Raw genomic sequence first — 27,444 nt, forward strand, 5'->3', positions numbered from 1 at the left:
TTCAGCCTACTAGGGTATGAGCTTTTAAAGATCATGACCAAACACCCGCCTCTTTAACACTTATCCTCTGAAATGTTCCTTCAAATCTATCATTTTGACCAAATGTTTGTCTTATTATCTGTTTCTTTGGTTTAGCAACAACTTTTGTCTGGTAACATGTCTGTAAATTAATTTGGGATTGTGTGTTTGTTTGTTTATGGGATATGGGTGTCACTGGCTGGGTCGGTAATTATTGTCCATCCCTACTTGCCCTGGAGAAGATGGTGGTGAGCCGTGTTTTTGAACTGGTGCAGTTCACGTGGTGAAGCTACATCCATAATGCTGTCAGGAAGGGAGGTCTTGGACTTTGAACAAGCAACAGTGAAGGAATGGTAGATAACAAAGTGTGAGGCTGGATGAACACAGCAGGCCAAGCAGCATCTCAGGAGCACAAAAGCTGACATTTCGGGAAGGAATGGTGATACAGTTCCAAATCAGGTGGTGTACAGCTTGAGTAAAACTTTGTTAAAAGGAGGAATTTTCCGAGTTCCCAGGGTCATAAAGCATAGTAAGGAATGAGGAAGGAGACAGATTGAATTACCAGGACTTTGAGCTCCAGGTTGCTGGACGAGGGGCTGTCTGTAGCTCGAGCATTTCGGTCGAAAGCACAGACAAGCAACCAAACAATGCAGCCATAGAAATACATTTGGGAAGTAAGTTAGATATTTGCATGAAATGTTATCCACTGAACATTTACATGGATATTCAGAAGGCATTGGATAAAGTTCCACTGGTGAGATTTTTGAAGCTTGTAGAATAAACGACAAATTCGCCAACTATGTTGAAAATTTCTCTCAGCAACAGAAGAGGTAAACAAGGTGATCATTGGAAAAATACTGGTTAGTGCTTTTGGGAGAAAGAATGTGATTGTATTGAATTTGCCCGATTCATTGACATTTTTCAAATAATTTTTTAATTTTGCTGATGATAACAAATTCATACAAAGGATATCCACAATTTTTACTTTCATTCCAGGGGAGGTGATGGGCTAGTGGTATTATCGCTGGACTGTTAATCCAGAGACCCAGATGTTCTGGGCACCTGGGCTTGAATCCTGCCAAAGCAGATGGTGGAACTTGAATATCATAAACATCTGGAATTAACAATCTAATGATGAGCGTGAATCCATTGTCGATTGTCAGAAAACCCATCTGGTTCACTAACATCCTTTATGGAAGAAAACTGCCATCCTGACCTGATCTGACCTACATGTGGCTCCAGGCGCCCAGCAATGTGGTTGACTCTGAACTACCGTGTGGCAATTAGGGATGGACAATAAATGCTGCCTAGCCATCGACGCTCTCATCCCCTGAATGAATAATGAATTTGTAGGATGAAGGCACTGCTGGCTGGCCAGCATTTATTGCCCATCCCTAGTTGCCCTTGAGAAGATGGTGGTGAGCTGCCTTCTTGAACTGCTGCAGTTCTTCAGTTATGGGTTGACCCACAATGCTATTAGGGAGGAAATTCCAGGATTTTGACACAGCATAGTAAAGGAATGGCAATATATTTCCAAGTCAGGATGGTGAGTGGCTCAGAGGGGAACTTGCAGGTGGTGGTGTTCCCATACACCTGCTATCCTTATTCTTCTAGATGGAAGTGGTTGTGGGCTGAGGATCTTTGGTGAATTTCTGCAGTAAATCTTGTAGATAGTACACATTGCTGCTACTGACCATCGGTGGTGGAGAGAGTGGATGTTTGTGGATATAGTGCCAATCAAGTGGGCTTTGTTCCAGATGGTGTCAAGCTTCTTGAGTGTTGTTGGGGCTGCACCCATCCAGGCAAGTAGAGAGTATTCCATCACACTCCTGACTTGTGCCTTGTAGATGGTGGACAGGCTTTCAGGAGTCAGGAGATGAGTTATTTGCTGCAATATTCCTAGCTTTTGGCCTGCTCTTATAGCCACTGTGTTTGTGGTGAGTCCAGTTTAGTTTCTGATCAATGATAACCCCGTTGACAGTGGGGGATTCAGTGATGATAAATGTCAAGGGGTGGTGGTTAGATTGTCTCTTATTGGTGACGGTCATAGCCTGGCATTAGTGTGGCACGAATATCACTTGCCACTTGTCAGCCCAAGCCTGGATATTGTCCAGATCTTGTTACATTTGAACGTGGGCTGCTTCAGCATCTGAGGAGTCACGAGCAGTGCTGAACATTGTGCAATCATGGATGAACATTCCCACTTCTGACCTTACGACGGAGGGAAGATCATTGATAAAGCCGCTGAAGATGGTTGGACGGAGGACGCTACCAGGAGGAACTTCTGCAGAGATGTCCTGGAGCTGAGATGATTGACCTCCAACAACCATAACCATCTTCCGATGTGTCATACATGACTCCAACCACCGGAGAGTTTGTCTCCTGATACCCATTGATTCCAGTTTTCCTAGGGCTCCTTGAAGCCACACTCGGTCAAATGCAGCCTTAACGTTAAGGGCTGTCACTCTCACCTCTTCTCTGGAATTCAGCTCTTTTTTTCCCCACTGTATCAGTTTTGCTCATGACAGCTCTTGAACTACCAACCTTCAGAGCATGGTTTACACTTCGCACAAATCCAGTCAAACCATATGGGTTAGTAATAAATGCCCTATAGATAAAGAGAGTCAGAGATGTGGGTCAATGAGGGAATGGGCTGTGTAGGCAGGGTCTAGATGGAGCTTTTGCGTTAATAGGAATGAAATGGCAAAAATTTACATAGTAAAGGTCGAAATAGAAAGTCACATTTTGTTAAGTGAAAGTGGATTTGAGGATTTTCTGCTTAGACACAATTTCATTGAATGGTACTGCAGTCTCGAAGGGCTAAATGGCCTACTTCTACTCCTACATCTTATGGTCTTAAGGCTTGTAAACATCTAATTTCCTTCTGAGACATCCTGCTACATGTACGGTGTCTTCCCTTTTGCCCCTTCAGATTTCAACTAGCCTTGGACAATTGTGTAAAATAAGGCAAACGTAAAAACAGTCTAGCAACATAGGCAACAGAATGCAGCTCACTGTTTTAACTGATACGTACGTATACATTTGCGTGTGCAAAGGTGGGTGGGGGGGGGAAGAGAGAGAGAGAGAGAGAGAGAGAGAGAGAGAGAGAGAGAGAGAGAGAGAGAGAGAGAGATTAACACATGAAATAACTCTGTGATAAAACAGAAAAGACTGGGAAAATGACACCAAAAAGCTCAAGTGTGCCACTGGGCAGACACTGTGCCACTTTTTGTGCTGTCTTGCAATATCAGCAGTGGAATCGCTATTTTTAACCAGAAGTTATAGTCATTAAGCAGGACAAATTCAGACTCAGTTGTGATATCCTGAGATGTGCACAGATAACCATTCTTTAGTGACAAGGCCAGAATAGAGTTGGAATCATCTCGCTGTGCACTCAGCCAGCTTGACAGGCTGAACTGCTCTTCCTCATTCCTGTTTATACTTAATTAAAATAACATAGGGTCAACTCTGTCTACACACACACTTCTCAATCATGTTCAGACAAGGTCGTTCTGGAAAAATTTTGCATCTGCAACATAGCCTCTGCATAAAACTGGCAACTACCATATTAGGATTATACTAAGAGCATTCTTGCTCTGCATGATTCAACTGAACAAGTACTACCCATGAATCCTTAACAGGTGAGCACACTGGAGTTCAATTAAATTCATAGTAAACTCCCAAATATCCTGTAGAGTTGGAGGACATGGTAGAGACAGGGAGGGAGTCAGGCCATGGTGGATTTTTAACGAGGATGAGAATTTTAGAAGTGGGGCAATGTTTAATCAAGAGCCAAAACAGATCTATGAGCACAGAGGTGATAGGGGAATGGGACCCCGAGCAGGGAGTTTTCGACAACATCAAATTTAGAGAGAGTAAGTGGTGGGTGGCTGACTGGCCACAGGTATGTTGAAAGCTCAAATGGGACAGGAAACAAGGGCATGACCGAAGGCTATGAACATATACAGGCTGAGACAGGGTGGAGATGGATAACTGTATAATGGGAGAGATGGACATTGGTGTTGGCAGGGATACATGCTTGGAACTTCTCAGGGTCAAATATAACAGCGATGCTGCAAACAGTTTAGTTTCACAGCCTTAGGATGCCTTACAACACTTTACATCCAATGCTTTATTTATGAAGTTTAGTAACTGTTGTAATGTAGGATGTACATGAGCAAATTTGAGCACAGCAACTCCCAAAATCAGCAAAGATATGTTGCCCAAATTATTATTATTTTTAAAAATGTTATTGATTGTGGGATAAATATCAGCCAGGATAGCTCTTTATCTATTTTGTCATTAAACCTGAGAGGGCAGAGGGAACTTTAGTTTGATGTCTCATTCTGACTCTGCAGTATTCCCTCAGTCTTCCACTGACATGTCAGCCTAGATTCTGTGCTCACTGCAACAGAACTTTACTTTTTCATAAATTGTCCCATCTAGGAGGGCTCCTTCCTAGTGCTGGGCATCAAATATGGACCAATCCCTCTTCAAGTAAATTTTCTAAATTATATATGGTATAGTTTGTACGTTAATTGTCTCTACTGCTTCATTATCAAACAGCTTTCAGTAGCCAATTGGACTTGCCAGCTTGGGCCACTAACCACAGTGAGTAATATAGTTCAAGAGATGTAAGCTGAAGGTCAGGAAGTGACTCAACATAGCTTGTAGGCTGACGTCACTTGTTACAGGAATTGCATCAATCTTGGGGTTTTGAGTAATTTCTAGGAAAGCCTTCAACCAAATCATCACGTATAGGATATTACTGCCGGCATTGCTTTGTATCCTGTGGTTTGAGTTATTATTTAAGATGCAAAATATTTATCTCACTGACGGCCCATAGACAATACCATATCACCACTCACTGGGCTGACATGCTGGGAATCAATCCCTGCTATTTCTCATGTAGTCTCAAAAGTTACACATTTTAAAAAGTACGTAGAAGTCCCCAACTTAGCAATCCTTTAGACTCCAATGGATAGGATGCATGGACTAGGTTAGTGTACTTCACAAGGGTTACTATTTATGACAAATACATAGATTCTAGCTACAGATAAACAATTATGAATTGCTGATATACAACTCTAGCCCAGCCGGCTAGTAGAGAGAGACACCAACTGCATGACGTCACTTTAAGACCATAAGACATAGGAGTGGAAGTAAGGCCATTCGGCCCATCAAGTCCACTCCGCCATTTAATCATGGCTGATGGGCATTTCAACTCCACTTCCCTGCACTCTCCCCATAGCCCTCGATTCCTTGTGAGATCAACAATTTATCAATCTCTGCCTTGAAGACATTTAACGTCCCAGATTCCAATGCGCTCCATGGCAATGAATTCCACAGGCCCACCACACTCTGGCTGAAGAAATGTGTCCTCATTTCCGTTTTAAATTTACCCCCTCTAATTCTAAGGATGTGCCCACGGGTCCTAGTCTCCCTGCCTAATGGAAACATCTTAACAGCGTCCACCCTTTCTAAGCCATCCGTTATCTTGTAAATTTCTCCCCTCAACCTTCTAAACTCTAATGAGTACAATCCCAGGATCCTCAGCCGTTCATCGTATGTTAAGCCTACCATTCCAGGGATCTTCCGCGTGAATCTCCTCTGGACATGCTCCAACGCCAGTATGTCCTTCCTGAGGTGTGGGGCCCAAAATTGGACACAGTATTCTAAATGGGGCCTAACTAGAGCTTTATAAAGCCCCAGAAGCACATTACTGCTTTTATATTCCAACTCTCTTGAGATAAATGACAACATTGCATTTGCTTTCTTAATCACGGACTCTACCTGCAAGTTAACCTTTAGAGAATCCTGGACTAACACTCCCAGATCCCTTTGTACTTCTGCTTTACGAATTTTCTCACCGTTTAGAAAATAGTCCATGCCTGTATTCTTTTTCGAAAGTGCAAAACCTCGCATTTGCTCACGTTGAATTTCATCAGCCATTTCCTGGACCACTCCTAAACTGTCTAAATCTTTCTGCAGTCTCCCCACCTCCTCAGTACTACCTGCCTGTCCACCTATCTTCGTATCATTGGTAAACTTCGCCAGATTGCCCCCTGTCCCTTCATCATTTCTGCACTAGCTGATGTCACTATGAAGGACTCTTCTTCCCAGTCTCTCAACTCACCTTTAGAATTCTGGTCTTTTTTTCTACGTTTGAGCCAAGGCAGTAATGAGGTTAGGAGCTGAGTGGCCCAGGAGGAAATCAAATTGGGCATCAATGAGCAGGTTATTGCTGCTTGATAGCACGGTTGATAACACCTTCTGTCACTCTAATGATGATCAAGAGTAGAATGGTGGGATGGTAATAAGCCGGTTTGGATTTGTCCTGCTTTTTGCGCATAGGATACATCTAGCCAAACTTCCACATTTGGCTGATGCCAGTGTTGTAAGCAACAACAGAACAGCTTGGGTAGAGAGGTGACAATTTCCGGAGTGCATGTCTTCAATTCCATTGTCAAAAATGTTGTCAGGACCTATAGACTTTGCAGTGTCCAGAGTCTTCATCCACTTGAATCATATGGAGGGGATCAAAACTGTCTGAAGATTGGCATCTGTAATTCTTGGGACCACTGGAAGAGGCAGAGATAGATCATCCACTCTACACTTCTGGCTGAAGATTGCTTATCTTTTGCACTGATGTGTTGGGTTCCTCTGTCATTGAGGAAGGGGATATTTGTGCAGCTGCCTCCTCCTCCAACGAGTTGTTTAATTGACCACCACAATGCACAACTAGATGTGATAGAACTGAAGAGATTAGGTCTGGTATGTTCATTGTGGAAAAGCTTAGCTCCATCTATCATACTGCTGATACTGTTTGGCACACAAATAATCCTTGTTTTATAGCTTCACCAGGTTGACACTTCACTTTCAGGTACACTAGGTGCTGCTCTTGGCATGTCCTCCTGCACTCTTCTTTGGGCCAGGGTTGATCACTTGGCTTGATAGTAACTGTGGATAGGGGGTTCTTCTGGGCTATGAGGCTGCAGTCTGTCCCATTCATAGTGTTATAGAGCGCCGCATGGTGGAGCGTACCCACGATGTGAAGACCAATTTGTCTGCACTGGCTTTCTGAATGAGCAATTTAACGAGTGCCACTCCACCAGTTTATCTCCTTGTAATCCTGCACATGCTTCTCTTGCAGATAGTAATCTAACTCCCTCTGAAGTGCCATGAATGAACATGCCTCAACTACACTCTCAAGCAATGCGTTACAGATCCTAACCCTTCACTGCATTAAAACCTAACAGTCACAGAGTCATACAGCACAGAAGCAGACCCTTTGGGCCAACCCGTCCATGCCCACCGTAATCCTAAACGAAACTACTTTCATCTGCCTGCATTTGGCCCTTAGCCCTCCAAACATTTGTTATTTGCATACTTATCCAAATGTCTTTTAAACATTGTACCCACATCCACCACTTCATTTGGAAGTCATTCCACACACAACCCACTGTGTAAATAAATTGCCCCATGTCTTTTTTTCTGATTTTTCTTTCATCATCTCGCCCTTGTTTTGTTTGCCAATTTCTTTAAAATCAAGTCCTTATGTTCTTCATCCCTCCGTACATGGGAACATTTTTTTTCCCCACACCTATTGTGCCGATGCCAGGGCCATTCTGGGCTCTGCATACTTCAAGTCAAATCTCTGCTTCTCCAAGGCAAACAACCCCAGCTTCTTCAATCAAAGAAAAGTGAAGCTCCTCATCACAAGAAATCCCTTAACGAATCTTTTTTGCACCTGCTCTAATGCCAATCACGAGTACAGCCATAGTTTTACTGCATAAAATGAGGCTCTTTGGTCCGCTATGTTTGGGGCAGTGATCAAGAACCTATCTACTCTAGTCCTACTTTCCAGAACTTGTAGATACTACTTTCAATGTATTCAGACATGTTATGACACTGAAATACAGAAATTGCTACAGAAACTCAGGAGGTCTGGCAGCAAAGTGGAGTGAAAATAGGCTTAACATTTTGAATCCTGTCGCCCTTCAGTTCAAACAAATGTTTTAATTCTGTTTTCTCCCCACGGGTACTGCCAGACCTGTTGAATTTCTCCAGCAGTTTACGTTTGGACATCCAGCACCCGCAGTTCTCTGGTTTATGTTGTAACACAACACTGGGGCAGGTGGGCCTTGAGTGCAGGTATTCTAGCCCAGAGGTAGGGATACCACCACTGCACCACGAGGGCTCTCGCCCACAACCCTAGGCAGTTGGAACTGTCCAAGCCATGTGGATAGTTTCTACCCACTCATGCTGCTACACAAGCCTGGACTCGAGCCTGGCCCTCCTGGTTCAGAGGTAGGGTCGCTACCACTGCGCCACAGGGGGCCTCGTATGCTCTGGCGCTTTAAGCGATCATCCAAGTGTTTTTTTAATACTGTGATGGCTCAATCTGAGTGAGAAGGTGACATTTTTGGCCTTCCATGAGCAAGGAGCCTTCTCATTGAAAGCAGAGTCAGTGTGACCTCCTGCCCTTTGCAGCAGGCCTTCCCCTGACACACTTACCTTAACCATGGCCAGGCTCGGCCTGCCAGCACCGCGACCACCTCCAGCTCTCTTCCCTTCCCCTCCAAACTCTTCTGGGCCCTTTCAAAGCGGCGTTTCCTCTCCGCCCCATGTGCCGTTACTCCTCGCCGCCCATTACCCGCCGCAACGCACCTCGTTTCCCATCTCCCTCCAGCGCAGGAAGGCCAGTCCTTGGAATGCGACCTCCCGCCCGCAGGTGGCGCTGTGTGCGGTCCTCCCAACGGCACCGCGCTGTGACTTCGGTCCTCCCAGCGGCTCAGCGCTGTACGCTCGGAACTCCGAGAAGGCGAGGAGAGAAAGTGTAATCTCTTGTCCCGCCGGTGAACTCTTCGCTGCCTGGCCTAAAGGAAATGCGCAGGCGCGCTAACGGAATCTGGTGGATGGATGATGAGCGGCGGGAAAATTTGATTTGTTTGTACGGAGAGTAATATCAATAACAATTTCCAATAAGGCGCAGTTGAGGTGGATCACGCTTCGGAATAGTATCTCGACAACGTGCTAGTAGTGAGAGGTGAGAATTGGGCTGGGGTGTACCCGTGCTCGCTCTCTCTCGTTTTCCTCAGCGAAGCCTGAGGCCTACCAGCTGCGGTCTCGGACTATGAAGGGACCGCATTCTCTTTCTTTCTTTATCTCTCTCTTTCTCTGTGTAAATAAATGTATATGTGAGACGCTCTTCTTCCCCCCCCCCGCTTGAATTGATTCACATTTGCCGTGCTCCACCTCCTGCCCACTCTGATTTCCCGCCCTTTTTGCGGAGGGTCACGTGCGTGTAGCCGAGGCCACTCGGCCCCTCCAGCCCAGTCCGCCCTTAGGTCGGACAGTTGCCGATCTGCTGTGTGGCCCTAAATCCACTTCCCTGTTGGCGTGTTCAAGAACGGGAGCAGTTTTACTCCGTGATAATAAAATGTGAGGCTGGATGAACACAGCAGGCCAAGCAGCATCTCAGGAGTTTTACTCCGTCTCAGTTTTGGAAGTCTCCGTCAGCAAACCTCACTTTGGCCTTTTCCCACCATGACCCAAAAAGCTCTTTTTTTAAAAAAAAATTAAGAGTCTAATGATCATGAAATCACTGTCGAAGAGCTATCTGTTTCAGGACTAATGTCCTTTTATGGGAAGAAATATGCTATCCTTTAATTGAGCCTTACTGTGGGCACAGTTTCTAATCGAATTGTTCACAGATGTTATCACACACCTCTGGAGCGGATGGGACTTGAATTTGCTTCTACTGACACATATGTTGGGACACTGCTACATCAACTCCGGGCAATTGGGGATTCGTAATAAATGCTGATTTACCAGCAAAACCCACATTGTGTAAATGAGTTTTTTAAAAAATCTTTATAATTGCCAAAAAATACATTTTGCAGGTTCTTTTGGTTTGATCCTTTTGCCAGCCAAAGAGCACACTCCTCGTGCGGGTTTTCCCTTTAACTTGGTAGTCGTTAAATTTGTCCTGATGAGTGCAAGACAAAAAAACTATTTTCTCTTTGCAGCGACAAGTATTTGTACTAGGAAATGACCGTTCCCAACGCTTGCTGGAGTTTGTCATCTCTTAAAACCAGTCTTGTGAATCATCTCTGCAGAGCCTTCATATCTTGCATAAGGGGCAGTTTCAGAGCTGAACGTTACTCCAATTTGAAACCAATCATTGTTCCTGTAAAAAATCATTATAACACCTTGGATTTGTTATCATTAATGCTAATTATAAAGCTTGGGATCCTGTTGACTAACAGCTGTTTTCCTGTCTAAAATGGCTATGCAGAGCACTTAAGTTCTCCATTTGTCTTGTAAGCATGGAAGACTATTGACACCTCTCTTTATCCCTCATTAACCAGTGATACATCTCATCTGGTTCCAGTCACTTATTAACTTTAAGGACTAACCTCATCATTTTATTTAGCTCTTTTAGTGTTTTGATTACTTCCTTTTTCTCATGGCATTGGCAGCAATGTTTTGTATTCTAGTTGGAATGAAATATTGATGAGGAATATTTTTTTGAACGTACTTGCTTATAACCCTACACTCCATCACTGACACCTCTGTCATTGCACTATCAAAGAGCGCTCTGAGGAAGGATTACTGGAGTTGAAACGTTAACTCTGCCTTCCCTCCACAGATCCTGTCAGAGCTGCTCAGTTTGTCCAGTGATTTCTGTTTTTGTTTCTGACTTCAGTTTTGTTTTATATTATTGTCAAAGTCTGTCAGGATATTTAATATCCCCATTATTGATATAACATTTTGGTAATGTCCTTGCAAACTTGCTCATCCAAATCATTGGTAGAAAATACTCAGGATAATAATGTTTCTTCTGATGCTTTCGACTCAATGTCAACTCTTTGCCTGTTCACAGTTGCTGACAGGTCTGTACTTGGTTTTAACCATTGTAGATTCTGCCCTTGATCTCTCTCTCTCTCTCTCTTTACTTCTCTTTCTTTCCCCCAGCATAATGTCATTTTTAATAAACTTATGCAGCAGTACCTTGTTCCTTCCCTATCTTTTGTGAGCATTCTGTATTCTGGAATATTTAGTACTCAATGTTATCCTCTTCTTCACCTGGGTATCTCATCCCCACAATATCTTCATGCAGTCTGTGCCTACAGCTCATTTATGTCATTCAACATGTCATAAGATTTACAGCACATATATATGTAAATACACATTTAAATTTTATTGCATTTCCTTGAATTTCTAAAAACCTTACCATTTCTTTTATTGGTGCCACCCCCTCATCCAAACATGGAAAAAAAACCCTGTCTAATCTAAATCCTTAGAATGTATTGTCTGGTTTGAAGAAATGTTATTTCAAGTGTTGAGGAAAATCAGTGTTCTTTTTCCTTGTTAAAGGAAACATTGTCAATAAAGTGAGTGCATTTTTTTAACTCACTTTTTTTGTTTTTTACTTTAGAACTGTTGGCTTTTTTGTTAATGTATTGTTTCTGCTTGGGATTAATGCAGACATACAGCATACCACTTTGCCGTTGGATATTTTAAAACTCCATTCATTCAGATCCCAGAACAGATTGTAATGCACTAACCACTATGAGTGGTGGGAAAGTATTTGTAGAGACTTTGAGGAGAATTGCTTATCGTAAAGCCAGTCAACTGAATGGAGAGAATTTTGATTGGTGGTTTGACATTGGAGATGAAAAGAAATTGATCGAATGGTTTTGCCATAATATAAATGAACAGAATGTATTGACTGAAGAAGAGTTGACTGAGTTTGAAAGCCTTGGACCAACACATCGCCTGAGCCAGAAAGACTTGGATAAGGTCTTGGCAACCTGTCCTAAGGGAGCAGATTTCAGACATGGCAACCTGCCAGAAATGACAATTGAGAAATTGGAAGAGGAGGTTAAGGAGCTGCAGCTGATTCGCAATCTTAAAATCCAGCGACGGAATAAGCAGCAATTGATGGCATCAGGAATACATCATATGCCAATGAGATTAAAGGACGAGGAGGAAGAATGTACCAAATTATTGAGAGACACACAAGAACAATTGGTTGTTGAAAATGCTAAATTGAATTTTACTCTGTCAAAGGTATTTGAAGAAGTTCAGCACCTTACTGCCCTATATTCAACCACTGGGTCAGAAAGGCGACCTGGGCAACAGACCATATTTCTGTCACACCTTTCACTGGATGACTATCTGCAGCAGGAAGAGCAATGCACAGCAGCTCTTACTGAATATACAAAGAAACAGCTTTTTAAAGGCATAACTGAACTAGTTGAGAGCTCCGACATTGAAAAATTTCAGCTGGTGGACATAACTTCTCAATCCTTACAGGGAGAATGCAATGAGACGCGCACAGACTACCGACAACAAATGGCTAGAATTCAAGCAGCATACAACAGTGGTCAGCGACAGTTAATTTTAGCAAAAGCAAAAGAACAGAGCACCAAGGCTAGACTGCAGCATATGGAGCAAATAATCTCCTTGATGCGAAACAGAAAGGTAAGCTAGTATTTCAGTATCAAAAAATATGAATTTTATGCCCTTTCTCTTACTTTGAAGGTGTACGTTTGCCCAAATCTTTCTCAGTTTCACTTAAAATGTAACTGGCTGCCTTTGAAAGGCGTTTGCCACTGGAACCATGAAACCTAGACCAGAGTAAGGATGGTGGATTTCCTTTTGAAGAGGGCATGAGTGAATGAATTGGAGGTTTACATAATCTAGCAACTTCATGATTATTTCAAATTGTTTAAATTTCAAATTTTTTCTCCAAGTTTTTTTTAAATGCAGCGTTGGGATTTGGACTTGCATTGGACAAGGGGGAGATGATCTACAGTCACAATGTCAAGCAGTTCAGAGTCCTAGGCTAATGCTCTGGGATACTATCGTTCAAATCCCAACACCAGAACTTGGTAGAATTTACATTGTTAGTTTTCTGAAGAAAATTAGAATCAAAAGCACTTCAGAAATGGTGATCATGAAAGCAGTAATTGTAAAACACCACCAAAAATGGCCTTTTTAGGTAAGGAAATCTACCCATCCTTACATGGTCTGACCCACCTGTGACTCCAGACAGAAATGTGATTGAAATAGCCTAGCAAGCCAGAGGCATTCAGTTCAAAGATAGCTGAGGATGAGCAACAATTATTGGACCAGTCTATGACAGCCTGCATCCCATGAAAGAACGTGGGGGAAAGATTTTCTGGAAATTTAGTTTCTGAAGGGGTTTCTTACCTTTACCATATGGTAAAATGTTTGATCGAAAACTGTTGCAACATTGTGTGCTATTGCTAAGAAATTTAATTGGCTGTCTGGCTTTTGTTTCGTCACCAAAAAATATTTGAAGTAGTCAAATACAAGGTGCATAGAAGTAAGGGAATAGGCAACATGGTTATTAAAGTTGCTAAGGATAGAAAATTGTGACTGGTTGGTTGTTTTATCAGGCTGGAAAGAAGTGAGCTGTAGTGACCTACAGAGGCTAGTATTGTGTAATGACACAGAACTTGGAAATGGAGTAAGCAATGAAGAGAATAATAACAAACCATAGGAGATGCGAACTATTGAAATGACAGCTGATATTACATTGGTTTTAATGTCACTTGATTTGTAGATTAAATGAGACAGATCCAATTGGTATGATTTTACAGGGGATGGAGGATTCTTTGTAAGTATATATTGTTAAAGGTAACAAGACCAGTTGAGAAGGCCCTTAATGAAATAAAGGATACTTCTTTAAATTGAGAAATGGAATAGAAAAGCAGGAAATTATGAAGATTTAATTATAAAACTTGCAGTAAATATGATCAGCTGAATGGTACAAGTGGGGGCCATAACGTTTATGTTACCCTATCGTTGCTTAGACCACAGTAGGGTTGTTGTGTGGTTGCCTGAATTGAATATTATAGGGAGGATGTCAGGAAAACAGTTTCTTCTGCAAAGCCCTTAAAATCTCATGTTTACCACAGATTTGATCTTGACATACACTTGTTATCTTCTACTGCTGTGTTCATCCAGCCTCACATTTTATTATCTTGTTATCTTCTATCCTTTTTTGCACTCCAAACTTTGACCTGTGTCTTGCAAATTGATGATTGCATTCTTACAGTGCCTTACTTATAAGGCAAAATGCTACCTTTTGTTTATTTTTGTGATTATCTGTTACTTGTATTCAGTTTTCTGTTGAACTTAAATCGAGCTGGATTAGTTCATGGAGACTGCTTTGCTATTCAACATGTTGATCTTCACTTTCAACCCTATTTTCCTGCCTGCACTGTTTTATTCCATTGTCTGAGACCAAAACTCAATGCCTCACCCTTCAATGTTCTGATACACAGCAATCAGGATACTGAATTCTAAAAGTTTGCGATTCTTTGAAAAATTCCTCTTCTCATCTTGGTCCTAATTGATTGACTCATTACGTGGATTGCCCCAGTGTTGCAAATACTCATGCTTTCGTGTGCCTATCCGTATTCTCTGGAGTGTATGAAAGGTGATTTCACTGCAACATAAGAGGCTGAAGGATCTTGACAAGGTTCTTTTAATTTAAAAACAAATTCACTATGGAAGGTGTTTGCTGGACCAGCATTAATTACCCATCTCTCTATTGCTGGTGAGTGAAATTTAAAAAAAAAAGCAACAGTCAAGAACTAAGAACTGGCCTGTACTGCTGCTTCCATTTGCCTGCGTTTTTGTTTATTTGCTCATGAGATGAAGGTGCTGCTGTATTGGCAGCAATTATTGCCCATCCCTAATTGTCCAGAGGGCAGTTCAGAATCAACCACATTCCTGTGGGTCTGGAGCCACATGTAGGCCAGACCAGGGAAGGAGAGCAGTTTCCTTCCCTAAAGAACATTAGTGAACCAGATAGGTTTTTCTGACAATTGGCAGTGGATTCATGGCCATCATTAGACTCTTAATTCCAGATTCTAAAAAAAAATAGAATTCAAATTCCACCATCTGTCATGGCAGGATTCGAACCCAGGTCTCCAGAATGTTATCTGAGTCTCTGGATAATACCACAAGGCTATTGAACAGCAGTCTTAGATTTGCCAAATTCCAATCTCTTGGGGTTAGTCCTGAATCTAGAGAACTTTGAAATGTCATGACCAGCATATTCCCTGTAGCTATCTCATTTAAAACTTTAGAATGTATGAAATCAGGTCTCGGATCAGGACTACTATGGTGTAGCTACATCACAGGAACTTCAGTGATTCACACGTGTGTTGTATCATTTCCTTAAGGTGATGCTCAAACCCATGAAAGGATTTAAACAAAAGCTCTTTGATTTGTCAGATTTAGTTCCTTGAGTTTTGTGAAAACTCTTCTTTGAATTATTTTTGATTTATTTTCATTCCTGTTTGCCCCTGTGTTTTTGTATTATTTGTCTCCTAATCTGATTGATGTTGGATATCACTGATACTGCTTGTACAAGAGTAAGTCAGAGGCTAGGAAAACTGTGGTAAGTAACTCATCTGCTGTCTGTCCACCGTCTATAAGACAGAAATGTGCTGGAATGCCTCCACTTGCTTGGATGAGTGCAGCTCCGCAACACTCAATTTGACGCACGGAGGGTAAAACAATCCAGTTGATGGGCGAGGACGGGGTGTGAGGGATGTGTTGCGGGAAATGCGGGAGATGCGATCAAGGGCGTTCTCGACCACTGGGGGGAAAGTTGCGGTCCTTGAAGAACTTGGACATCTTGGATATGCGGGAGTGGAATGCCTCATCGTGGGAGCACATGCGGCGGAGGAATTGGGAATAGGGGATGGAATTTTTGCAGGAGGGTGGGTGGGAGGAGGTGTATTCTAGGTGGCTGTGGGAGTTGGTGGGCTAGAAATGGACATCAGATACAAGCTGGTTGCCTGAGATGGAGACTGACGGGTCCAGGAAGGTGAGGGATGTGCTGGAGATGGCCCAGGTGAACTGAAGGTTGGGGTGGAAGGTGTTGGTGAAGTGGATGAACTGTTCGAGCTCCTCTGGGGAGCAAGAGGTGGTGCCGATACAGTCATCAATGTAATGGAGGAAGAGTCACACCCCGCCCCCGCCACAACCGCCCAAAGAGGATCCCCCTCGTTCTCTCGCACCACCCGACCAACCTCCGGATACAACGCATCATCCTCCGACACTTGTGCCTTCTACAATCCGGCCCCGCCACCCAAGACATTTTTCCATCCCCACCCTTGTCTGCTTTCCGGAGAGACCACTCTCTCCGTGACTCCCTTGTTCGCTCCACACTGCCCTCCAACCCCACCACACCCGGCACCTTCCCCTGCAACCGCAGGAAATGCTACACTTGCCCCCACACCACCTCCCTCACCCCTATCCCAGGCCCCAAGATGTCTTTCCATATTAAGCAGAGGTTCACCTGCACATCTGCCAATGTGGTATACTGCATCCATTGTACCCGGTGTGGCTTCCTCTACGTTGGGGAAACCAAGCGGAGGCTTGGGGACCACTTTGCAGAACACCTCCGCTCGGTTCGCAATAAAGAACTGCACCTCCCAGTCGCAAACCATTTCCACTCCCCCTCCCATTCTTTAGATGACATGTCCATCATGGGCCTCCTGCAGTGTCACAATGATGCCGCCCGAAGGTTGCAGGAACAGCAACTCCTATTCCGCTTGGGAACCCTGCAGCCCAATGGTATCAATGTGGACTTCACCAGCTTCAAAATCTCCCCTTCCCCCACCGCATCCCAAAACCAGCCCAGTTCATCCCCTCCCCCCACTGCACCACACAACCAGTCCAGCTCTTTCCCTCCACCCACTGCATCCCAAAACCAGTCCAACCTGTCTCTGCCTCCCTAACCTGTTCTTCCTCTCACCCATCCCTTCCTCCCACCCCAAGCCGCACCTCCATCTCCTACCTACTAACCTCATCCCACCTCCTTGACCTGTCCGTCTTCCCTGGACTGACCTATTCCCTCCCTACCTCCCCACCTATACTCTCCTTTCCACCTATCTTCTTTTCTCTCCATCTTCGGTCCGCCTCCCCCTCTCTCCCTATTTATTCCAGAACCCTCTCCCCATCCCCCTCTCTGATGAAGGGTCTAGGCCCGAAACGTCAGCTTTTGTGCTCCTGAGATGCTGCTGGGCCTGCTGTGTTCATCCAGCCTCACGTTTTATTATCTTGGATTCTCCAGCATCTGCAGTTCCCATTATCACTGGTACATGGAAACATCTGTGTTGCCCTCCAAGACACCTCCCCTCTTAGTTGAAAATATACTGAAGGAATGGCATATTTGCTTGGTCAAAATCCTCAAACTCAAACCCTAATCACTATGCCAAATTGACTGCACCAGTTCAAGAAGGCAGCTCACCAGCAACTTCTTGGTAATTACAGATAGGCTTCATTGGCTGTAAATGTCAAATGTTCCTAAATGAATAGGAAAACGGAACAAAATTTCAGTAAGCCAGTTTGGCTTTTGCAGCAGTTAGCTTTGTGGTCCCATGTCCTTTATTTATTTTCTTAGTACCTGTCTTGTTCTGGTGAGGTTGGCAATTGGCATGAAAACATTTTTAAAATTCCAATCCTTGTAGACAAAAGAACCGGGACTTGTAAACTTTAGTTTTCTGTTGAGATGTAAAGACAGTTTGTCTGGAGTTAGCACCCTCTGCTGCTTAAATGAATCTATTGTAAACGTTTGACGAGAATAGAATTCAGCCACTGTATTCTCCTTACTTAGCTTTTGTATTTGTCACTTCGAGTTTATTTCTGTTTGTCCTCATCTGCATTTCTGCCTTTTTGAAATGGAGTGAGTCATTGAAACAACAGTAATAGTATACTTTTTCACTCAGCATAGACGTTGGTGTAAATGTAACAGAATGATAAAAATGAGACCTGAATTATGCACACCCAGCAGTTACTGGTTTGAGGAGGAACACTGCCTCGGCAATGTCATAGCTTCCTACAAAACCTCTTACTCAGGCAAGGAATTTTACAAGGACGTTATAAATAAATGCATTAAAGAATGCTTTGAGGAAAGTTTGAAGTATTACGGCTAAGATGACATTTTTAAAAAAAAAATTGTATTCAAACCATTTCAGCAGAGCAGTTCAAGTAGTTGTTATGTTCAATTTGGATAACTGAAATTTTCCGGCACTCGTAGTCATAGTTTAGCTCCAAATCAGCAATCTGCCTAGTAGTGGTTGTCATTAGGGTACCCAGCCTTCCCACAGAAGGAGAGATTAAGACATTTCATTTGGTTCTTGTTGAGAGGTAGGTTACAGTCTCAATTTTGATACTGCAAGTTGATGGTTGCTAAACTGAATTTAGCACTGTCTTCACTGTTGATTTAAAAGTAAATATTGGAGTAGAGCAAGAGACAATTGCCCAATATCAGGGAAGAGTAGTTTTTTCTTTGACCAAATATATTTACAACTCTTGATTTTTATGTTTTATCTGTGGCTTCATGAGCTTGTGTGACTTTGTTTTACATCCCCCTTGTCCAGTAAGCCATGTTTCCTGTTCAGATCGAGGTGGTAAGCTTAGTAAACTTGTTGACAATGAAGGCTGTCTTTGGGCCTCGCTGCCTTCTTGCCTAAGCAGCTCCTTTGAGCTGTGGCCTAATAGGAGCTTATAGGAGCCAGGAAAATGTATTAACTATTTCTGCTTTTTTTTTTCCTTCTGCCCTTATTTTTTTAACCCTAGTTCCAAGCGTTGATTTTGATTTATAGCATTCCATGGAGATCCAATTGGATAAGGATGGGCTAGGAGCTGCTTGTTTTGAAGCCTATTGGCTTATAGGTGACTTGATTTTAAAGTTATGTAAAACCTCGAGAGTAACCATAAGTTCTTTTCACTTCACTTGAGGCAGAAGAAAATAATGAATTTGGATGTGATATCTTAATCCACAGAGCGTTGAGAAATAGAGGTAGTGGTGCAAATGAGGTTAGGGTGTTGGTATGGAGAATGTCCTTTTGTACAAAAGTATATGCTTATGATAGTTGTGATGTAGAAAATACAGTTGAGAACCAAGCTACATATAGAATAATTGGTGGGCTGTATGGAAAAAAAATAGATGAAAGGGTATTCCAAATAATATGAAATGGAATTCCAAGGTTTTCTACAGACACACAACTAGTTGAAGTGTGGTAAAGGGAGGATTCGGGTTGAGTAGGAACCAAATTGGGGGTTTACACATGGAGATTGAGGTCAAGGTTGCGATTTTAAATGCGTGCCCTTTATCTGTATCACAAAGGAAGATGGTGATGTGAAGTCATAGTGACAGAGGATAGTATTCAGTTGTTAGGTTTATAATTGATAAAGTGGATATACTGAATAGGCTGTCTCTACTGAATTGTAGATGATTGTTGCTTGGCATTTATACACCATTAATGTTGTTTGCTGCATTTCAGTCTAAGCCTGGATATTGTCCAGGTCTTGCTGCTTTGGAACATGGATCACATCAGTATCTGAATAATGATTGGTTCTGAACATTACATAATCATTGAACAGCCCCACTTCTGGCATATGATTGAGGGAATTTTTTGAAGCAGCCGAAAGATGGTTGGGCTGAGGAACTCCTGCAGAGATTTCCTGCAGCTGAGATGACCGGCTTCCAACAACTGTAGCCATCTTCCTTTTTTGCCAGGAATGATACCAATCAGTGGAGCTTTCACCCCCAAATCCAATTGACTGTAGTTTTGCCGATACCACACTCAAATGTGGCCTTAATATCAAGGTTAGTCCCACTTCTATCCTCGCTGGCTTCAGCTATATTGTCTGTTTGAACCTAGGCTGTAAGGTGCCATATGGGAGGTTATTAAATAAGATAGGAACCTGTGGTGTTTGAGTAAAGTACTGAGTTGTGTAAAGGATTGGCTGACTGGCAGTTGGCAGAGAATAGGGATAAAGTGGTCTTTTTCAAGATGTCAACCAGTGACAAGTGGAGTTCTGCAGCAGTCCATGTTGGGGTTACAGCCATTCATGTTGCACATTAATGATCTGGACAAATGAACTGAAGGTAGTGTTGTTATTTGTAGATGACAAATCTGGAGGAACAGAATTGGGAGTCCTAGTTCAGGATTCTCATTATAGTTAACATGCAGGTCCAGTTAGCAGTTCAGAAGGCAGATACAATGTTAACTTGCATTTCAAGAGGACTAGAAAACAAGAGCAGAGATATATATTCAGCAATGTAAGACTGTGGTCAGACCATATTTGGAATATTGAGCAGTTTTGGAGGGAGTCTAGTGGGGTATACAAAAACGTTATTGGGGATGAAGGAGTTTGTCAGATCATTGAGTATATTTGAGATGGAGATAAGCTAGTGAGGAGGTCAAAGTTTAGGGGACAAAACAAGAGAATGGCATTGAGAAAGATCGGCCATGATCTAATGGTGGAGTAGACTGATGAGCTGAATGGCCTGATTCTGCACCTCACTTGTGGTCAATAAGATAACCTTGTTGCCCTATCAGGATAGGTTGGACAGGCAGTGTTTTCTTTCTGAATTTAGAGTGAGGGGTGAGGTGGTTGAATATTTTGAATAGATTCTGGTTAGGTAGGGAATCAATGAAAATGTGGAATTTGTTTGGATTTGAATGTTTGTTCATAATTGGCATACCTTCTTGTGTAGTAGAAATTGTTTGAAATTGGCCTTTTTATGCTTCTGATTATTTCAAAACTGAAGTGCGTCTCTGCGTCTCTGCGTCTCTGCGTCTCTGCGTCTCTGCGTCTCTGCGTCTCTGCGTCTCTGCGTCTCTGCGTCTCTTCAGCTCTTATAGTACAAAGCAAGTGCTATATAATATTTTTTCTTTCTCCATAGTTAATTGATTTAAATGGTGCAAAAGCAAAGAAGAACAGTTTAACCAAAGAACTGACTCTGGTAAATGTCCAGATAGAACATCTAGTTAATAAGCAACTTCCTGACCTGATTGTGGAGAATGCGCAACTGCTGAACATGCCTGTGGTGAAGGGGAATTTTGATCTGCAGATGGCTCGTCAAGATTACTACACCTCCAAGCAAGACCAAGTTGCAAGCCAGCTACTCAAACAGAAAACTCGATTTGAATTACTTCATCTAGCATATGAAATAGAACTATGTAAGCACCGAGACGTTCATAGACAACTTGAACACCTGACTGCAGAGCTTGAACAATGCAAGGGAGATTTTTTGCAACGTTTAGACATGCTGTCCAATAAATCTCTGCAACCAAGCAGAATACAACGAAGCATAATTGATTCAACTGATACCTCTACTATCAGGTAAAACTAAGTTTGAAAAGTTATACAATTGACAGGCAGCTAATGTATTTAATGTTGCGCTTAGGGGCTAACCCAGCTGCCATTTTCAATTTTGATTTATTGTCACATGTACTCAAGTATAGGAGTACAGCGAAAAGTGTACAAAATCGCCATTCTCTGATGTTATCCTTAGTATACAAGTACAAAGTTAATAATAGAAGCAGAAAGAAACAGCCAAAAGAAAAGGAAACTCCCAGATCACTGGCCTGCGCACTTTGCTGAAATCCTATCACAGCAAGTTAGGAAATTGAATTCAATAAATTTTAATATGAAAGTCCAGCAGGCTGGAATATCTGAGCTTGAGGTTTACTGATTTCATTTAGTAGAGGTTTAACTTGAATATTCACGTCCTTCAAGGACAAGACCGTGCCTCCTGTATGTAACCTCTGTCCTGCACTATACTTGTTTTAGTGCCCTAGGATCACCAGGGTTGCGTGTTAGATATAGCCCTGCTGGTCTTCGAACTGGAATTATTAAAAGCATTCGCAATAGGAGTAGGCTGTTTGAATGTTCAAACCTACTTCCCATTTAATCATATATTTGACTGAATTGTCTCAACTCAATTTTTCTGTCATAGGAACAACAATAGGCCATTTGGCCCCTGCATATTCTGCCATTTAATGAAATTCTGGTTGATCTGTGCTTTGACTCCATCTACCTGCCTTTGGCCCATGCTCCTTAATACCTTACACTAAACAGAAAATTATCTGACTCAGATTTAAAATTAACAACTGATCCAACATCAACTGTTGTGGAAGAATGTTCCAAACATATACTACCCTTTTGTATGTAGAAATACTTCCTTGCATTGTTTCCAATTGGTCTGGCTCCAGTTCTCAGATTATGTCCCCTAATTTTAAAATTGCCAACTATTGGAAATAGGTTCTGTTTATCTACCTGTCTCCTCCTGTCTTGAAGACACCCTTTAACCCTCTGAGCCTAATTTGTATAATCTCTCTTCCTAACTTAATCCTGAGTCCAGGTATCATCGTAAACTTCGATTGGCCTTGGGAGTGAGTGCAGCATATTGTTCCTAATGTGTGGTGCCTAAATCTGCTCAAAGTGTGCCCACCATGATCCTTGGCTCATTTGTCTACCAAAATTCCGAGTCCACCTTGAATAAATTCAATGATGCATTCTACACTTCTCTGGAAAAGAGAATTCCATGGAGTTAACCCATGAGAAAAACGCCTCTTTATCTGTGTTTTTCTTCAGAAAAAGGCTTTTTGTTTTTGAACACTCCTTAGCACCAGTGTCCACTTGAGGCATTGACTTTCTCTCATGGCTCCAGCATCCACCCTGTTGTGTTCCTTCAGAATCTTGTACATTCAATGAAATTTCCTTTTCGTTCATCTAAACTCCAGTGGATACAGGGTCAACCTATTCAACCTTTTCTTTATATTATTAGCCTTTTTGTCTCAGCAGTGAGTCACGTGAATTTCTTTCTTTCTTCATTCACGTTGCTGGCTAGGCAGCATTTATTGTCCATCCCTAGTTCAGAGTCAACTACATTGCTGTGGGTCTGGAGTCACACATAGGCCAGACCAAGTAAGGATGGCAGTTTCCTTCCCTAAAGAACGTTAGTGAACTAGATGGCTTTTTCCAACTATTGATAATGGATTCATGGTCATCATTAGATTGTTAATTCCAGATACTTAATGAATTCAAATTCCACCATCTGCCATGTTGGGATTCTAACCTAGGTCTCCAGAGCATTGTCTGGGTCTCTGAATTAACAGTCAGCAATTTATTACCACTAGACCATTGCTTCCCCTATCTTCTATGAGCTGCTGCTAATGGAATTAGATCAGTTTTCCAGACAACACCAAATCTATGTATACAGTGCTCCTGACTGATTCTCTCCAATATTCTGTGCATCTGCAGCCAAACTTAATATTCCCTTCCCCTTGCAAAGACATCAAAGTTCTATTTGTCTTCCTAATCGCTTGCTGAACCTGCATACCAACATATTTTGTGATTCATCTACCAGGACACTAGAATCCCATTATTGCAGAATTCTGCAATATCTCTCATTCAAGTCTTTTTTTCCCTTCTTTTGCCAAAGTGGACCAGCTCGTATTTTGCCATGTTATACATCATCTGCCAAATTTTGTCCATTCCTAAATCTATCCATTTCACTTTGCAGACTCTTTACCTCCTTTTGGTAGCTTAATTTTTTTACATACCTTGCTGTCATTAACAAGTCTAGCTGCCAAACATTAAGGTGTAGAGCTGGATGAACCCAGCTGATGGGCCACATCCTAGAGTTCTGAGGGAGGTGGCTGAGGAAATAGTGGAGGCTTTGGTTGTGATCTTTCAAAAGTAACTGGAGTCAGGGAAAGTCCCAGATGATTGGAAAATTGCTGTTGTAACCCCCTTGTTTAAGAAAGGATCAAGGCAGAAGATGGAAAATTATAGGCCGATTAGCCTAACCTCAGTAGTTGGTAAAATTCTAGAATCCATTGTTAAGGATGAGATTTCTAAATTCCTGGAAGTGCAGGGTCAGATTAGACCAAGTCAGCATGGATTTAGTAAGGGGAGGTCGTGCCTGACAAACCTGTTAGAATTCTTTAAAGAGGTAACAAACAGGTTATGCCAGGGAAACCCAGTGGATGTTATTTATCTAGACTTCCAAAAGGTCTTTGATACGTGCCTCACGGGAGGCTGCTGAGCAAGATGAGGGCCCATGGTGTTTGAGGTGAGCGACTGGCTTGGATTGAGGATTAGCTGTCTGACAGAAGGCAGAGAGTTGGGATAAAAGGCTCTTTTTCGGAATGGCAACCGGTGACAAGTGGTTTCCTGCAGTGTTCAGTGCTGGGGCTGCAGCTGTTCACTTTATATATTAATGATCTGGATGAAGGGACTGGGGGCAATCTGGCGAAATTTGCCGATGATACGAAGATAGGTGGACAGGCAGGCAGTACTGAGGAGGTGGGGAGGCTGCAGAAAGATTTAGACAGTTTAGGAGAGTGGTCCAGGAAATGGCTGATGAAATTCAACGTGAGCAAATGTGAGGTTTTCCACTTTGGAAGAAAGAATACAGGCATGGACTATTTTCTAAATGGTGAGAAAATTCAGAAAGCAGAAGTACAAAGGGATCTGGGAGTGTTGCTCCAGGATTCTCTAAAGGTTAACTTGCAGGAAGAGTCTGTGATTAAGAAAGCGAATGTAATGTTGTCGTTTATCTCAAGGGGGTTGGAATATAAAAGCAGTGATGTGCTTCTGAGACTTTATAAAGCTCTAGTTAGGCCCCATTTAGAATACTGTGTCCAATCTTGGGCCCCACACCTCAGAAAGGACATACTGGCGCTGGAACGTGTCCAGTGGCGATTCACACGGAAGATCCCTGGAATGGTGGGTTTAACGTACGCTGAGCGGCTAAGGATCCTGGGATTGTATTCATTAGAGTTTAGAAGGTTGAAGGGAGATCTAATAGAAGCTGACAACGTAATGTATGGCTTAGAAAGGGGATGCTGAGAAGTTGTTTCCGTTAGACGGGGAGACTAGGACCCGTGGGCACAGCCTGAGAATTAGAAGGGGTAAATTTAAAACGGAAATGAGACATTTCTTCAGCCAGAGAGTGGTGGGCCTGTGGAATTCATTGCCGTGGCGCGCAGTGGAGTCCGGGTCGTTAGATGTCTTCAATGCAAAGATTGATAAATTCTTGATCTCACAAGGAATGAAGGGCTATGGGGAGAGTGCAGTGAAGAGGAGTTGAAATGACCATCAGCCATGATTTAAATGCGGAGTTGACTCGATGGGCCGAATGGCCTTACTTCCACTACTATGTCTTATGGTCTTAACACAGCAGGCCAAACAGCGTCAGAGGACCAAGAAGGCTGACGTTTCAGGCCTAGACCCTTCTTCAGAAGTCTGAAGAAGGGTCTAGGCCTGAAACGTCAGCCTTCTTGCTCCTCTGATGCTGCTTGGCCTGCTGTGTTCATCCAGCTCTACACTTTGTTATCTCAGATCTGCATTTGCAGTTCCCACTATCTCTGCCACACATTAAGTTCCTTCATCCAAATCATCAAAATTGTAAATGATTGTGGCATTCCACAACCTGGAAAAAGACTTTGTTATTTCTATACTGCGCTTTCTGTTAGCTAACTAATCCTTAAAAACAAACTGAGAGGCTTGTTAATTCAGGGTCAGTTAGGAAAGTTTGGAGGTGGGAGGTGTTCTGTTCTGAAGGTAATGTTGATTGGATAGTTTTGTGTGACAACCGTGTCTAGAAGAATCTTGACAAACGAGCAAACCACATGGCAAATTGCAAAATAGATTTTAAAAGTTGTTTGAACATCAGTAAAATGATTGAAGTTGCTGTATGATCTGAGTCAGCATTCTCTTTTTTTCATAGAGATTCGCCTCCTCTACCCAGTTTGACTTAGACCATTGGACATAGGAGTGGAAGTAAGGCTATTCGGCCCATCAAGTCCACTCTGCCATTTAAATCATGGCTGATGGGCATTTCAACTCCACTTCCCTGCACTCTTCCTGTAGCCCCTGATTCCTTGTGAGATCAAGAATTTGTCGATCTCTGCCTTGAAGGCATCCAACGTCCCAGCCTCCACTGCACTCCATGGCAATGAATTCCACAAACCCACCACTCTCTGGCTGAAGAAATGTCGTCTCATTTCAGTTTTAAATTTACCCCCTCTAATTTTAAGGCTGTGCCCATGGGTCCTAGTCTCCCCGTCTAACAGAAACAACTTCCTGGCATCCAGCCCTTCTAAACCATACATTATCTTGTAAGTTTCTATTAGATCTCCCCTCAACCTTCTAAACTCTAATGAATACATTCCCAGGATCCTCAGCCGTTCATCTTATGTTAAACCTACCATTCCAGGGATCATCCGTGTGAATCTCCGCTGGACACGCTCCAGTGCCAGTATGTCCTTCCTGAGGTGTGGGGCCCAAAATTGGACTCAGTATTCTAAATGGGGCCTAACTAGAGCTTTATAAAGCCTCAGAAGCACATCACTGCTTTTATATTCCAACCCTCTTGAGATAAATGACAACATTACATTTGCTTTCTTAATCACGGACTCTACCTGCAAGTTAACCTTTAGAGAATCCTGGACCAACGCTCCCAGATCTTGCATTTAACTGCGGCTTGTCCCCACTGGGCCCTGTAGTGTAGTGGTAATAGACACTTCGGTGAAAGAAGCCCCAGCCGCTCCATTATAAATCAAATACACCACTCCTGGCAATATTCTGGTAAATCTTGTCTGAACTCTCTCCAGCTTAATACTATCATTTTTTATAACAAGGTGCCCAGATTTTAACACAGTACTCCCAGAAGAGGCCTCACTGATGCGCTACTTGATCTCAACATAACGTCTCAACTCCAATATTCCTAGATCTAAGCTATATATTCCAAAGGTCTAAGCAATGAAGTCAAGTGTGCTAAATGCCTTTTTTCACCATCCAGTTGACATGTGATGCAAACATCAAAGAATTATGTAGCTAAACTTCTAGGTCTCTCTGTTTTACATTACTGCCCAAGGCCCTATTTTTAACTGTACAATCTCTGCCCTTGTTTGTTCTAGCAAAATGCAACAATTTATTGTAATTAAACTCCATCCACCACTACTCAGTCTGTTAACCCAATTGATTATGATCTCTTCGTAATCTTAGATAACCTTCTTCACTGTCGACTGGGATCTTTGTTATTTGTTATGTATGTAAATGATCTGGATGTGAATGTATAAACATGATTAGTAAGTTTTCAGATGATACAAATTAGCAGGTATCATTGATAGCAAAAATTGTTATCGAAAGTTACAGAGGGGTATTGATCAGATGGGGAAGAGGGCTGAGGATTGACAAATGCAGTTCAATATAGACAAGTGTGATGTGCTGCACTTTAGAAAGTCAAACCAAGGTAGCACTTACACGATAAGTGGTAAGGTCTTGAGGAACAGAGGGATCTAGGACATGGTTCGTTGAAAGTGGTGTCTCAGGTAAACAGGATGGTGAAAAGGCATTTAGCATCGTCAGTTGAGGCATTGAACATAGGAGTTGGAATGTTACGTTACAGATGTGTAAGTTGTTGGTGAAGCTGCACTTGGATTATTGTGTACAGTTTTGGTCACCTTGTTAAACTGGAAAATGTGCACAGAAGATTTATGAGGATGTTGCCAGGACTTAGTAGGCTTGAGCTATAGGGAGAGGTTGGCTAGGATAGGACTT

General features: G+C 42.6%; 2 protein-coding genes across 5 annotated transcripts in view; one reads left to right on the forward strand and one right to left on the reverse strand.

Annotated features, from left to right (window-relative positions):
• LOC125450991 (PRELI domain-containing protein 1, mitochondrial-like) overlaps positions 1-8,741 on the reverse strand; it is a 32,957-nt gene extending 24,216 nt beyond the window's left edge. The window contains exon 1 of one of the 3 annotated variants that reach the window (XM_059644916.1): positions 8,536-8,741. The gene's annotated coding sequence lies outside the window, so the exon portion shown is untranslated. The remainder of the gene's footprint in view (positions 1-8,535) is intronic. The other 2 variants (XM_048527560.2, XM_048527561.2) reach the window with 2 other exon arrangements.
• A 166-nt stretch (positions 8,742-8,907) lies between these two features.
• The window catches only part of haus3 (HAUS augmin-like complex, subunit 3), a 30,575-nt gene continuing 12,038 nt past the window's right edge, over positions 8,908-27,444 (forward strand). Inside the window, exons 1-3 of one of the 2 annotated variants that reach the window (XM_048527559.2) lie at positions 8,908-9,067; positions 11,462-12,510; positions 20,774-21,213. In XM_048527559.2, coding sequence (XP_048383516.1) covers positions 11,596-12,510; positions 20,774-21,213 — 1,355 coding nt within the window. In that variant the 5' untranslated portion in view covers positions 8,908-9,067; positions 11,462-11,595. The remainder of the gene's footprint in view (positions 9,068-11,461; positions 12,511-20,773; positions 21,214-27,444) is intronic. The other variant, XM_048527558.2, reaches the window with a different exon arrangement.

The sequence above is a fragment of the Stegostoma tigrinum genome, chromosome 3 (assembly GCF_030684315.1).
Source record: "Stegostoma tigrinum isolate sSteTig4 chromosome 3, sSteTig4.hap1, whole genome shotgun sequence".
In the NCBI taxonomy this organism is placed as follows: Eukaryota; Metazoa; Chordata; class Chondrichthyes; order Orectolobiformes; family Stegostomatidae; genus Stegostoma; species Stegostoma tigrinum.